At 53.6% G+C, this 13,240-nt stretch overlaps 6 protein-coding genes across 6 annotated transcripts; 3 read left to right on the forward strand and 3 right to left on the reverse strand.

Annotated features, from left to right (window-relative positions):
* Positions 1-2,191: 2,191 nt before the first annotated feature.
* Positions 2,192-4,813, forward strand: UV8b_04109 (uncharacterized protein; the record flags this gene model as incomplete). Its single annotated transcript, XM_043141607.1, has 1 exon — positions 2,192-4,813. One exon carries the CDS (start codon positions 2,192-2,194, stop codon positions 4,811-4,813), a length of 2,622 nt encoding a protein of 873 aa, XP_042997541.1.
* Positions 4,814-5,426: 613 nt separating this feature from the next.
* Positions 5,427-6,803, reverse strand: UV8b_04110 (uncharacterized protein; the record flags this gene model as incomplete). Its single annotated transcript, XM_043141608.1, has 1 exon — positions 5,427-6,803. The coding sequence occupies one exon, from the start codon at positions 6,801-6,803 to the stop codon at positions 5,427-5,429; it is 1,377 nt and encodes a 458-aa protein (XP_042997542.1).
* Positions 6,804-8,258: 1,455 nt separating this feature from the next.
* On the forward strand, positions 8,259-8,962 carry UV8b_04111 (uncharacterized protein; the record flags this gene model as incomplete). The annotated part of the gene is made up of 4 exons (XM_043141609.1): positions 8,259-8,286; positions 8,429-8,503; positions 8,633-8,725; positions 8,814-8,962. The coding sequence occupies 4 exons, from the start codon at positions 8,259-8,261 to the stop codon at positions 8,960-8,962; spliced, it is 345 nt and encodes a 114-aa protein (XP_042997543.1).
* A 38-nt stretch (positions 8,963-9,000) lies between these two features.
* On the reverse strand, positions 9,001-9,417 carry UV8b_04112 (uncharacterized protein; the record flags this gene model as incomplete). The annotated part of the gene is made up of 2 exons (XM_043141610.1): positions 9,001-9,238; positions 9,401-9,417. The coding sequence occupies 2 exons, from the start codon at positions 9,415-9,417 to the stop codon at positions 9,001-9,003; spliced, it is 255 nt and encodes an 84-aa protein (XP_042997544.1).
* A 212-nt stretch (positions 9,418-9,629) lies between these two features.
* UV8b_04113 (uncharacterized protein) lies at positions 9,630-10,824 on the reverse strand (the record flags this gene model as incomplete). The annotated part of the gene is made up of 4 exons (XM_043141611.1): positions 9,630-9,899; positions 9,973-10,120; positions 10,186-10,241; positions 10,360-10,824. The coding sequence occupies 4 exons, from the start codon at positions 10,822-10,824 to the stop codon at positions 9,630-9,632; spliced, it is 939 nt and encodes a 312-aa protein (XP_042997545.1).
* Positions 10,825-11,817: 993 nt separating this feature from the next.
* On the forward strand, positions 11,818-12,814 carry UV8b_04114 (uncharacterized protein; the record flags this gene model as incomplete). Its single annotated transcript, XM_043141612.1, has 2 exons — positions 11,818-12,089; positions 12,208-12,814. The coding sequence occupies 2 exons, from the start codon at positions 11,818-11,820 to the stop codon at positions 12,812-12,814; spliced, it is 879 nt and encodes a 292-aa protein (XP_042997546.1).
* Positions 12,815-13,240: the final 426 nt, after the last annotated feature.

Below are 13,240 nucleotides of genomic sequence, written 5' to 3' on the forward strand. Positions count from 1 at the left end.
TTTTTTTTTTTTTTTTTTTTTTTTTTTTTTTTTTCAAATTCTTTTTAAGGATGTGGCGTTTGCAGACAAGCTCGTATTTGACGAGATTTGTTGGATTGAAGAGCGGGCAAGCATGGTAAGGCGGCGAGTTCCCGTGCTCTCGATGACGGGAGGCATTTGAGGACTTGGATACAACGGATAGATATGTTCCGCTCTGACCTCTCTCTGTCCCTGGGGTGGTTTTGATTTGCTTCTTCCCAGACATCCAGACGTGGAACTCGAACATGGGTTGCGCTGTTGCGGCGCGGCAACTTGGTCAAATGAAACTGCGGTGACGAAAGTGGGCGCTTAGAAAGAACCCTGCATATTGGGCAAGCCACCGAGCCGCTTGTCAAGAAAGGGAAAGCATCCGAGGGAGATAACCTACAGTAGCTATCTGTTCTGTTGCCGCACGTTTTCTCGATTATTCCTGGACCAGGCTAGTGCTGTACCTACGATGTACGGAGCAGAATGCTAAAGAAAAGAAATAAAGAGGTATTGACCTTGACTGCATCCCAACGCAGCACCCAGCAACCAGCAGTCATCCATCATCTGACAATAGTTTGAGTTGCAAACCGGCCGGGACTAGCCGGCCATGCCAATAGGCGTCTTGCCCACCTTGCCAGACGTATCGATGCACAAGTTGCAGCTGTCGGGCCGCGACAGGTGCAACCCAATCAGCGGCAGCCAGCGAGTTCTGTGGGCTGATTTTCATGTCAACTCACATTCAACATTCAGTCAGTCCTTGCCACGCCGTGTGCCATGCGCTTCTCGCGCGTCAGGATTTAAGCTGTCTGGCTGGCTACTCCGTACTATGAACAGCCCATGACGAAAGGTGCGCCGTTCTTCGATGTTGTCACCCTAGCACTTGTCTCATACAATCAAACTTTCTTCTCCTAAACCCGATGTCGTTTTACGCGTAGCGTGGTCTGGAGAACTGAATCATCTTGACTGTTTTGATAGACGCGTACGGAGGTACTCAGTTAGCAAGCACACCCGCTGTGTGTGGGCGGCGCTGCGCGGGCGGGCGGACGGACGGCCGCACCAGATGGCGGTGGGCGCCAACGCCACACCTCACCAGACCAGACGCCGTGCTTCCAACCAGACACCTTCCAACACCTGTCAACACCCCAGACCAACCCATCTCCCTAGGCCTGGTATCTCACCACCCAACTTGCGGATATTCCTGGTTTATGCAAATGCATCAATGTCCGCTAAGAACAGAACAGAAGCCTCTAGAGCGTTTTCCGGATGTGAGTCTTTTTCATGTCGCCACTAGAATATTCTCGTTCGACCAAGGCCATGCCGTCTTGATATGCTCGAGATCCTGGAAAGATGACTTTGGGACGACCAGACGCCATCGTGCCTTCCCCAGGCACGTACCTGGCTTGTTTCTGCCAAGCCAGCGGGCCTGTTGTTGGCAGGTTGGCAGATCCAATTGAACACCCCCCCTCCCCCTTCCCCTCCCACCCCCCCCCCGGCCCACCAACCCCCAACCCCTCCAGCCACCCCTCCCACCGACCGGATGTGACGCTGCACGATGCGGAGTACCTAAGGTACCTCCTAAGGTACCTAAGGTATGCAGTTTTTTTGCGCTTGGCCGTTAGTTATAGCAGCTCTCACAGTGCTGTATTATCAGTGTCGTGCAAGTGACACTAAAGCTTTTGCACAGACACTCTGAAGCCTGTGTATTGCGTAACCCCAAGTTCCCGCTTTCCCTGGGCCTCACCTCCACCAGCCTCGCATCACCGTTTCCCTTTTACCCAAATTCCCGAAACCTTTGATCGCATTTCTGGATCTTGCCCTTGCTCGTCTTGTTCGTCGTTCTGTTCCCTGTTCGCGCTTGGCCGGCGCCCCCCTCTCCCCCTGCAGCCGAGCTTACCCCGCCGATCCCTCCCCCGGCTGTACAAGTTCAAGTTCAAGCTCAACGCAACCAGCCTCCCATCATCCACCAGCCCAGTGAAGTCATCAGTGCCCGAGCCTGACGAACCTGAACCCGAACCAACGGAGAGTGTCTTGCCTTTCCGTGACACCAGGTCCGCAACAGGTCGTTGTGTGAGGGCGGAAGACATCTCGATCAAAAGATATCTGCTTAATCCTCGCAACCGCTTCTTGGCCCTCGCTGCTGCTGTCTTCCTGCCGTCTCTGGCTGCTGCGGGTCAAATGATCTAATATGCCTTCGAAAGATCGTGATGAAGATGTTGAGTCTGGTGCGGACGAGCCACCGCGTGAAAAGCATCGAAGATCCTCCAAGTCGGACCGAAAACCCGACCGAGACAAAGACCGCGAGCATCGTCACCGCTCTTCCAAGGCCTCCTCTTCGCGCAGTAAGCTTGGCGTTGATGGTAGTGAGGCATCCGCAAGGCGGCATCGAAAGAGGGACAAGGACAAAGACCGTGATGGGGAAACTGGCAAGGACAGAGATAGGGACCACGGCGAGTCGCGGGACAACAACGGCTCCATGAGCGACTTGACAGCCGGAGTGTCCAAGGTTTCCCTCGACAGGCAGCGCATCTCCCTGCCTTATCCGACCTTCAGCAAGGCCCACAGCAAAGAATCGGTCATGAGTCGTGAAGATTTGCGCTCTCAACCGCAATCGATCCCACTGACTCCTGAGCCTACCGACCTTGGCGACCAGGAAAAGAGACGGAAATCATCTGAGCTCCATCGAAATCCATCCAGGTCGAAAAGGGGCTCCGGGCCGCCTACCCCTCCGGAAACAGATATTTCCCCTGGCAGAAGAAGAAGTTCAGAGTACAACGACTGCAAGAACTCTGACGTGTTGGGTCGACCGAAATACACAGAGTCGGGGGTATCCAGATCGACATCGCGTCATGACGACGCATCGAAACTGAGCAGGCGGTCTGGTTCATCAAGTCAAGCAACGTTTGTCAAGGCAAGGGCAAGGGAGCATTCGTCTCACGACAAACTACGGCCCTCTGCTTCTGTTCGATCATCCTCGTCAAGACATTCGGTAAAGCGATCGGGATCAACACGAAGCAGTTCAAAGACATTGGAAGCGAGGGAGGAGGGTTCTTCACCGTCCAGCGTTCAGGATTCATCCCCACAAACCCCGACCCAGCCTGCCAACTTCTCTTCTCAGCTGCCTCACGGAACAAAATATCGAGCTTCTCCAGACTTTGAAGGCCAAGAATCTGTTTTTCCCTCCAAAACGGCAACCCCAGTCTCCATGGCTTGCCCTCCTCCTCCTCCTCCGCCACCACCAGCCGTAGACATACACGATATACCTCGAGTGGACTACTTGTTGCAGAACGGCGGTCTTCCGTACCCTGTTACTCGTCACTTCCTTTCCGTCCTGCCCCTTCTGAACGGATCTCGCGCCTCGAACCCTCCCCTGACTGGCGCAGACTGTCTGTTTGGCCCATTCTCCAATCTTCTCGACCAATACTCAAATGTCCTCAACAAGCAAGGTTCTATTGCAGTTGCAACAGGGCATAGGTCAGTAGCGCGGCGCTTGTTGGATAGATTGGAAAACGTCTTCTCAAGGGACCTCCCCCCTCATGGCTGTACATGCGTCATGTGCGATCAATCTCACGAAATACACAAGGGACTGACTTGGGGAGACGTTCTCGAGTGGGTGAGCGGGCGCATCGAACTTCCTTCCTGGCCACCGTTCGATTTGGCCGAAATTGGCACAAAAGCTGCCGAAGTGTCTGCAGAGGCGCCTCCACGACCTGCTTCCCCCGTAAAAATGGACCCGGATATTGCGGAGGAGTTCAGAGAGCACTACCTCCGACAATCAATAAAGGTTAGATCCGCCGTCGATAAATGGCTCAACAAGACCGGCGAAACCCCTGCTCCTCCTCCGCAGGATGTTGACGATGAGACTCTCGCCTTCGCCATTCTGACCAACATGGGGGCGGAAGACCGACCTTTCTTTAACGCGCTCTTGTCCGGGTCCAGGGAACTCAAGTCAGCAACACGAGCGCCGACACCTGGGCATCGGCCACGAAATGACTTTATTGTCAAGTCAGGGCTATCGCTCCAGCGACTTTACCGTTTACAGCAAGTCCCAAGAGACGCAGAATGCGCGAGCTACCTCGTCAAAAATCCCCACACGCACGACTTGCTAGTCACCATATCAAACATCAACAACTCGGAGTGGGAAATCCTCACTTCTGGTCGGTTCGACGGGTTTCTCTGGTCCGGGGCAGACGTTGACGAAGCAATGTCTGGTCTTGAATCTCGAGGCGAGACGCCACTTGGTCACCGATCTTCAGTCAGCCCCTTGCCAAGGGGATCGTCCGCCATGGGCTCGAGGAATGCGACTCCCTTCTCGCCATATTCCCGTGGCGCTACACCGGCTTCATTTATCAGCCTCGCATCGTCAGGTGCCCACGCAACCAACAGACAGCCTGTGTCGAATGACGAAGAAATGGAAATGGCGGCCATTGCAGAGATAGAACGCGAGATCTATGCGGGCATGGAGAGCCTGGAGGATGCCTTTGAGAAACTGCACCAGAAAGCCGAGGTGGTAAGAACGGCTTTGCGACAGCGGGGTGCCGGTTTGATGCAGAACCTGCAAAACCGTCGGCGCATCGATGTTCTCTCCACCCCTGGTTCAGGAAACTCTCAGCAGTCGGGGTATGAAAGACCCGCTTGGGCTACAGGGAGTGATGCCGAGGGTGCTAGCGACGAGGATTGGTGCTTGGACGACGTTGACATCATGCCCGACGACTCGGCCAGTAATATCAGCAGCTCAAGGCATCGACGCCCCAAGCGACGCACGGAGCGACGCACTCCTGCACCTATCGAGGAGGATGACGAGGAATAATCCGGCCGCTATTTTGCCTCGCCATGACTTTGTCATTTTACAACCACGTATTTGCCTTTTGCACACAATTCACGATTTTTTACGATGGGGTTTACTCGACGGTCGCACTGATGTTGGGGACGTCGAAGCAGGTCCGGTGGAACAAGTCACGATTTTGCTGGGTTATTCGCATATTTTGAGAGAAAGTTGTAGACAGATGGTCGGGATGCTATCTTGTTAGGGAATTGGGGTCAGAAGCTGTACTCCTCATGCATGTTCATGTTGTTTGGCAGGACAAGTTCTGTTGCGAGAGGCAAGAGGATGATTGTATGGCACAGAGTCCGCCCAAGACTCCAAAAGGATTTGATGTGAGGGGTGAGTTTTGGTTTGTTTGTTGACTGGCCAGCAGAGCATGGATAAGACGGCTTTCTTCTTCTTCTTCTTCTTTCTTTCTTTCTTCGTTTTTCCTTTTCAGCACAGGACAGTGGCCATCGCCAGGTTGGGATCGAACAGGCCCAGAGATTGGCATGCGTGGTTTCTTCGGCGTCGACAGCATCGTCAACGATTCTTCCAAGACAGACTCAGACTCGTAAATGAAGCAACAGCAAGAGTTTTGCCTCCTTGACGTCTATTCCTAGTGTGGCCGCGGGTCCGCCTTGACCAGCTTGGCTACACTCGCGTAGTATCCTTGAACGCCTCCGTACTTGTTTACGACAGCCTGCATGTCTACGTCTACGATGGATCTGCTGCGATTTCGGCAAAGAATCCCCGTGTTTCTTGTGCTCGGGATGCGCAGCATTTCTGTTTCCGGCTCCCATCCGCAGTCCTCGGCAATCTGAGACACCCAGTCGACCAGCGAAGCATAGGTGGATTTAGGTTTGGACTTGTCCCTGGGCGGAGGGGCGCGGAATTTCGCCCCGGTCAACTTGTGACTACAGCAGGGTATCATGATGAAGGGGCAGTTCGATAGGGCTCCCAGGATCGGGGTCCAAGGCGTCAGTTCATCAGCGTGATTTGAAACGATGAAGGTGCCTGGCTCAAAAGCCCCATCATGAATACTCGCCGTGTGCATTTCGCGGTTCCCGGGGTCGTCGCCGTCGGCCGTCGCCACGATGCGGGGCAGCAGTAATCTCTCCACGAGGGACTTCCCCGATGGCGAAGAGGTCGTCGACGTCGTATAGTTCGCCCACGACTTACGAGCCCTTGCGTCGAAGCCCCATCCGTCAAAGCCCTCCTGGGTAAGGAGATGCACCAGCAAACCGTTTCCGCACCCGATATCGACGAATCCTGGAAAAGCAGTGTCTCTGTACATGTCCGTCCACAGCTCTATTAAGAAGGCGGCGATGCCCAGATCCTCAAACACGTGTTTCCCGGGATCCGTGACCTCTGCCCAAGTGTCCATCAGGCGGCGTGCGTACTTGCTCTTGAGGCAGCTATAGCGGTTTTGGAACCGAGCCTGCGGAATAATCATATCGTGGTGCACTCTTTTGACATAGCCCGATGCGGATCCTTGCCCATGCTTGTGCAGAATTTCCAGCAGGTGATAGGCGACGCGCCGGAGCTTGGGGTTGTCCAGCTCGTCCCGCTCGTCGTCATGGGCGCGCAGGAAGTGAATCGATATCGTGCCGCGTCCAGTCTCTGGATTCCACTGGTGCAGATGACCAATTCCCGAGACCTTGGGGTGGTAGAACGGAAGATCTTTCTTTGCTCGGACGTGAGCAAGGTAAAGCACCAGGGATGTCGACGACGTTTCCGATTCGTGACCCGAGTAGAAACTGCAGGTTTGGTTCAACGGCCTGTCTCTTTTCTCGCTTCTCGGCACGAGCTTGCGCACCAAGGTATGGGTTCTTTCGAGGTGTAGAATATCTCGCCCGATGGGCTGGTCAGAGGCGCAGTGATCGCGGGTCTCGATCGAACCTTGAGCCTCTTGCTGGCCGCCGTCGTCGTACAGGATGTCGGCTCGGAAGAGCCACGAAGAGTTGAGATTTGGATTACGTATCATGTTCATCATGGTGTCAGAGAAGACGGCAGGGCTGAAGGTACAATCATGGCTGTACACAGGTAACCAGACGTCGTGCTCTGAAGTCACATCATGGAAATAGGGTGAAGTGGAAGGTAGGATCTCGACTGGATCGAACAGCATACTATGCAGATCCTTGGCAATATTACTTTGCCCCTTTTAGAGCTGGAAGGCTGCCGGGAAGAAAGGGAAGTGGAAAAGGAAGAAGGTTTCAACCGTAAACTTGACTCTGGCGGCATGAATTTCGCCTCCCACCATTAGCCTGACGTGTACTCCGTACGGAGTAGGGTTGGTCACCAAGGAGGTACCTCTTCGGTACCTTGTAGGAACAGAGCATCCAGCAGTCCACCTAAGGGAAGGAAACCCCCAAAAGACTCAAAGTTCGGCCCTCGCCTGAGCGGTAAAAAAAAAAAAAAAAAAAAAAAAAAGGCGAAAGAGTGCAGAATTTGTGTCATCACTTAGGTATTTAAAAAGTGAAAGGGAGTTGCAAGGGAAGACTTTGATGAACCATCTTCCACGTGGCATGCGAGAAAGTCACGCAAAGAGGGACAGAGGCATGTCTACCTGTACTCACTCCGTACTACAGTACGTGCCTAGGCGGACAGCATAGGAAGAGCCACGTGAAGAGGGGCAACTGCCAACCCGACAAGCTACGGAGCACCTTCCAATTGAAACTATTTCTGCCTCGCTACCCAAAGTATGTACTTTGATTTCCAGAATCCGGGCATCTGCAACTCTCAAGCCGTGTAATCTCTTGAGACTATCGCGCAAGGTTCACGACATGCTCGACGTTATGACTACTCCCTCTTCTCCCTCGGACCCCAGCTCCAACTCCAGCTCCAGCTCCGGCTCGGCTTATTAGTAACATGTCATGTGCAAAATAAAACCGTCCAGGGCGTCCACAGCCACGACGTGACTTGGAAATTGTTGGAATGGGGCGGGCCAACGGGCAAGGCTGGATTCCCTTGCTACCTTACATATCAGGCATCTCAACGCCTCCGCCAGACTCTTCTGCGGGGCCTCTTGGCCCACCCAACCACCCGCCCTTTCCCTCAGCAATCAATAACAAGCTAACAATGTGGCCGACTTGGGCCGAATGGAGCGGCCTTCCCCCCCCAACCCAACCCGCCTCTTTAAAGTGCTTCCAGTTTCTTCACCTCCCCACTTCCCCCCCCTCTGCTTCACCACGTCAACCACACATCAATCCGGCTTTCTTGTCGCAAACGCTCTTGCAGCCTTCGCCTCTCGCCGTCCACATCTTGGGCTCAGATTTGCAGCAAGTAACAAGTAATTCATCTACACCTACAGGACCTTCTCGCACCTCCCCCTTGACAAAGAAAAACCATCCCACAGCAAGGCGTCTTTTCAGTCCCAGCCTTTCGCTGCTGCACCGTTTTTCCTCACCACCAACCCATTTCCCAAAGTCACCCCTCAACGTCCGAGTTTATGTCCATCGAAAATCTTAAGACCTTCGGTACGTGGCTATCCGTTGTATTTGTTGAATGTTGATGTCCGTCAAGGAAGTCGCGCTTTTGTCTCGCTTTGTTCACCATCGGCTCTTCACTTTACGCCTCTCTCAACCGCTTTTGGCACCGCGTTTACTGATTCTTGCGTAGATCCCTTCGCCGAGGCTGACGAAGACACGGGCGAGACCAAGCAGGCCCAGAATTACATACATATACGTATCCAGCGTACGTTCTCCCCAGCTCCTCCTTGTTTATACTAGTAGCAAACCGCCTCGAGAAGAAGCCGAACCCCCTTGCTTTTTCCACACGCGACGTCGTTTGATGATAAGGGTGGCGTGCTGATGTATATTTCAGAGCGTAATGGACGCAAGACTTTGACTACTGTCCAGGGTCTTCCGAAGAAATTTGACCAGAAGAAAATCCTCAAGGTCATCAAGAAAAAATTCGGTACGGTTTTCTTGTCACGTCCATCGGCAACTGGAGTGCATGTGCCCCGAGACTAGGTTGATTACTCTGACTAACCAAAGGACGGCAGCTTGCAATGGCACCATCGTCAATGACACTGAAATGGGCGAAGTGATCCAGCTTCAGGGTGATCAGCGCAAAGATGTTCAAGAATTTCTCATCGACAAGAAGGAAGGGCTTGAGCTAGATTCCAAGACCATCAAGGTCCACGGTTTCTAGTCTGGCATTCGCCGTCGCCCAGTCAGCTTCTCACCCATTCAGGGTGCCTGTCTGCTGACGTAAGAGGACGATTCGGGACAAGACTGATCCCCGCGTATTGCGCTTCTTTCTAGACGTATTGATACCCAGGGGCTCACTTTGGCTCCGGTCACACTCGAGGACGACGGCCATTCCCATCTGCCGATGTGTGAAATGTTTTGTGTTGGGAGAGGAACCTCTATACTAGACAAGTTTCGGCCTACGCTTCGTTGCGGCGAACAGACGTGAACTCTCGGCCTACTCGAAGACGGGAATCAAGTCACACATGGTTCACTACAAATCGTTTTGATTCTCTGACAACGACTCAACCGTAGCTTAGGCTAGTATAGTGGAACGGAAACGTTATAGCTATGGAGATGAACAAGAATGTTCTTTTTGCTTTGAAATCCGCTGGATGACGAAACGCTGCTCTGCATGGGCACTTCAACTTGCGATGTCCCCGTGAGACCCAGACCTTGTTCACGCCAGAGACGTTGACAGACAAAGCGACGTGATTCTAATATAGCGGATTAAAATGAAGTTTTATTAAAAAAAGGGGGGGGAAAAGCTGTGAAGGTTTTTTTGTTTTCAACCAAGCACTCCCCACTTGACTTTCTAGTCGTCTACTTCGCTCGTGTTGATACATTTATCAAAGATCCGCTCGCTCCGTTCGCTCCGTTCGCTCCGTTCGTTCAATGGCTGCTTTGATCTGAAGTAGCATCGCATGAAGACCACGCCATATGTTTCGAAGACGACTGACCAGTGGCATGGTGGGATAGTCTTCATGGACGCAGTGCATGTGTACGAGCAGCGTGACCATGCTGATGTAGCTTGCTATAGAAAAGACGTTGATCGATGTTGAAGTCTCCTTGCGTATGTTGATTTTCTGGTGAGCGATGTGGTAACACACGGTCAATGTCTGTTTTGACGGGTCAATTTTGATATCGCGAGCATATGTGAGCGTGTCCAAAAGGGCGAGAAGAACGACGTACAGTTGCTATGCCGATCCAGCCGGGGAGCATGAGCCGGTGGTCTCGGAAACCGCCAGCCAAAGATAGGACAGTCATTGTGAGATATGCGTTGACCACGTTGATGGTCAGCAGGCGAACTATGGTCGCTTGCGGGGTATAGTGAATGAGCCTGGACTAGATTTAGCCAAGCCAATTCTGGAGAGCCGGAAACGGGACGGCTGCATTGCGACGGACCATCTTGACATGAGGCAATCGGTGAAGAAGAAGGCGAGATATCCGCAAGCAAAACTCTAATGCCGGATTTACAGTGATTAGCAAAGGGAGCACAATGCCCGCGTACAATACCCGAAGCAAGATACGTTTTCTCGAATGTTGTGGGGAAAAGAAAGAAAAAGGAGGAGGACAGACCCATGTTGTTGCTAAAGCGCCCTCTGTGAGTGCGAAAGGAACGGCATTGTCGCTATTCTGTGGTCTGCCATCCCAGCTACCTCGCACAACCAGTATTCTATCCGGCCCGGGCAATATGCTCAAGACCAGTTGCAAGGCGCACGGGAGGCCCCACCAGAGGGCAGGGACAATGGAGAAAAGACGGAATGCGAAGAGATATATGTGCCAGTGAGGGCTGACGTTCAACGCGACTGCGACTCGCGGCTGCAGGATGGATGGGCGAATCGGCGGCGGAGACGGAGAGTTGGGCAACGAGACAGTGGAGGAGGAATCGACGTGATGATGATGGCTCTGGCTGCGCTCACGGGGGCGGCCGCCGTAGGTGTCGCGTAGAGACGAGGTTCCAACCGCGGCGGTGCTGGCAGTGGCAGGTGGTGAAGATGCTATACTCGACGAGGTCCGGTGATCAGGACGGCCCATCGTCATTGCACGCGCTCACAGGCCATGGGAAGGCGAGAGGGGGAACGCGAGACTCTGTGCTGCTTTCTGAGTCGGGTCGGGCAAAAGGTTGGGAAGAAAAGTGCCGACGTTGGAGGGTAGGACGATGGCAAACCATGGGCAGGCGAGCCGGCGGGATGGGATGGATATCCGTACCACGTCGTACTATGGCAGTCAACGGGCGGCGCAAGGGTTCAGTGTTGCTCTGCAGGCAGTTGTTTTGTAGGAACGGGCTGCTCCGTGTGTGGTGTGTGGCTGGTGTGTTGATATCTCGGTGTGTTGGTGTCTCGGTGTGTTGGTGTCTCGGTGTCTGGTGAGTTGGTTGTCTGTCTGTCTGGTCTTGCCAGCCAAAGGGACATGGAGCATTGTATGGGTTGCAGCATACGGAACAGGTTGCAATGGGGTCTTCTGTAGTCTGGGGAAATGACGGAATGACTAGCTCGCATTAGGCGGCAGGCCCAGGCCATGTGGGCGGGCAATTGCCAGCAATTGCCCTGCGCACGCATAGGTACCTGTATAGGGGCACCTACCTCCTGTCTTTGAGGTTACAAGTACCTAATGTTACCCCGCCGCGAAAGCTGTGCTGAATGGTAACCAAATGCAGTCAGTCTGAGTCTGGTATGGTTGACCCAAAAGCCTCAACTCCACCAGACCCTCCCCCCCCCCCCCGGCACACAACCAACGACACGATCGACTACAGCATGCCAGCATTCACCCCGCCCTGCAGTTCCCGAGCCACTGCGCTTTTGTGTCGAACTGGGCTATCGGTCGATACTTTGTCCAAGGTTCCTGGGCGCGTCTGTGCCTCTCGGTAGTCGCTGCGCTTGCGGAATCACGCAGGGGCTGTGGGCCAGAAAGTCATCCCCTTTCCGTCATCAATCCCATCACCCACCCGGGTGTTCCGGCTACTGCTCGAGGGGCCATTTTTCATCTGCATCTCATCCGTCTGCCGGATAAACACTCGAGCTCTGGACTTCCACAATGACATACGGGTCCGAGGGGACGCTGGTCCAGCTAAGTGATGGAGCCCGTCTATTCGTCAGAGAACTGGGGGATGGCGACAGATCCAAGCAGCTTGTGATTGCCTTGCATGGTGGCCCAGGGCTTTCCGACCACCGAGAATCAGAGGCCTCCTTTGGATTCCTCGCTCCACGGTTCCGAGTTTTGGTTTGCGACGCGCGAGGGAGTGGCATGAGTGATCTCAAGGGCCCCTTTACCCATGAAAGGTGGGCTGCTGATGTGGATGAGCTCAGGTAGGTAGCCGGCTAGTCTTTGGCCAAATTCTTGCCAACCAGGCGTTTGCTTTTTTTTTTTTTGCCCCGTTTCGCCGAATCTATCCGTAAAGACTACAAGTTCCTGATGATTGACCAGGATCCGGGCCGGCTCCGAGCCAATCATTCTGGCCGGGGGCTCTTATGGCGGAATCGTCGCTTTAGAGTATGCCATCAAGCATCCCAACCATGTCTCTGCCCTCCTCCTTCGTGATACTTGGGCTTCGGGCCCCAAGGGCACCATGTGGAGCCTCAAGTCGTCCTTGACGCATCCTCGAGTCAAGGCCGACGCGGATCGCCAGTACAGAACCTGGACAGGCGCATTGAAGAGCAACGACGACCTACGTGCCTCCGTTTTCGAGACCATGCCCATGTACTTGCTCGAGACACCAGGCAGCGGGCCTACAAAAGCCGCTGTCCATCCTGGCGAACTGAACTTGCATTATGAAACACACAACTTCTCCATGAGCTACAACCAACCTCGCTTTGACGTGCGCCAAAAACTCGCCGATGTTTCTGTTCCAACACTGATATTGGTCGGGAGACATGATCCTATCGCACCTGTACAGTTTAGCGAAGAGATACACCGGCTGATGCAGAACTCGCAACTTGCAATCTTCGAGCATTCCGGGCACAACCCTGGCATGGAAGAACCCGAGGCTTTCCGGCATAGAGTGGCCATGTTTCTGGATTCTTTCAGGCTGTAGCGTGAACAGGAGCTGCAATCGAGGGAGACCGAGGAGACGCAAGGAGAGTGAGTGTGCATCAAAACACAAACACACAGCCGTTGGAACTGCAATGGTAGAGGCGTTGAGCGCGACGGAGCTCACTCGCGATAACCCATGGCAGGTACGTGTAGAAAGTCGAATGTGCCATGGAACATGCCTGGTGTCCTGACGTCAAATCTCCTTTGGCCCTCTAGATTGTGTGGCGTGACCTAGTACTCCGTATCCGTTTATACCCTCTTGTTCAGACGGCTCAGTTCCTTGCTGGCGATATATACCCTGCCTACTATATACAGGATTGGCTCCTCTGCCACGACACAGTGCATCTGATTCACCAAAAGAACAGTCATGTTTGAAACAGCATTCTCCATCTCAAAAATCTTCACTTTTCCCATCTTCAACCATGTT

Source organism: Ustilaginoidea virens, chromosome 3 (genome assembly GCF_000687475.1).
Source record: "Ustilaginoidea virens chromosome 3, complete sequence".
NCBI lineage: Eukaryota > Fungi > Ascomycota > Sordariomycetes > Hypocreales > Clavicipitaceae > Ustilaginoidea > Ustilaginoidea virens.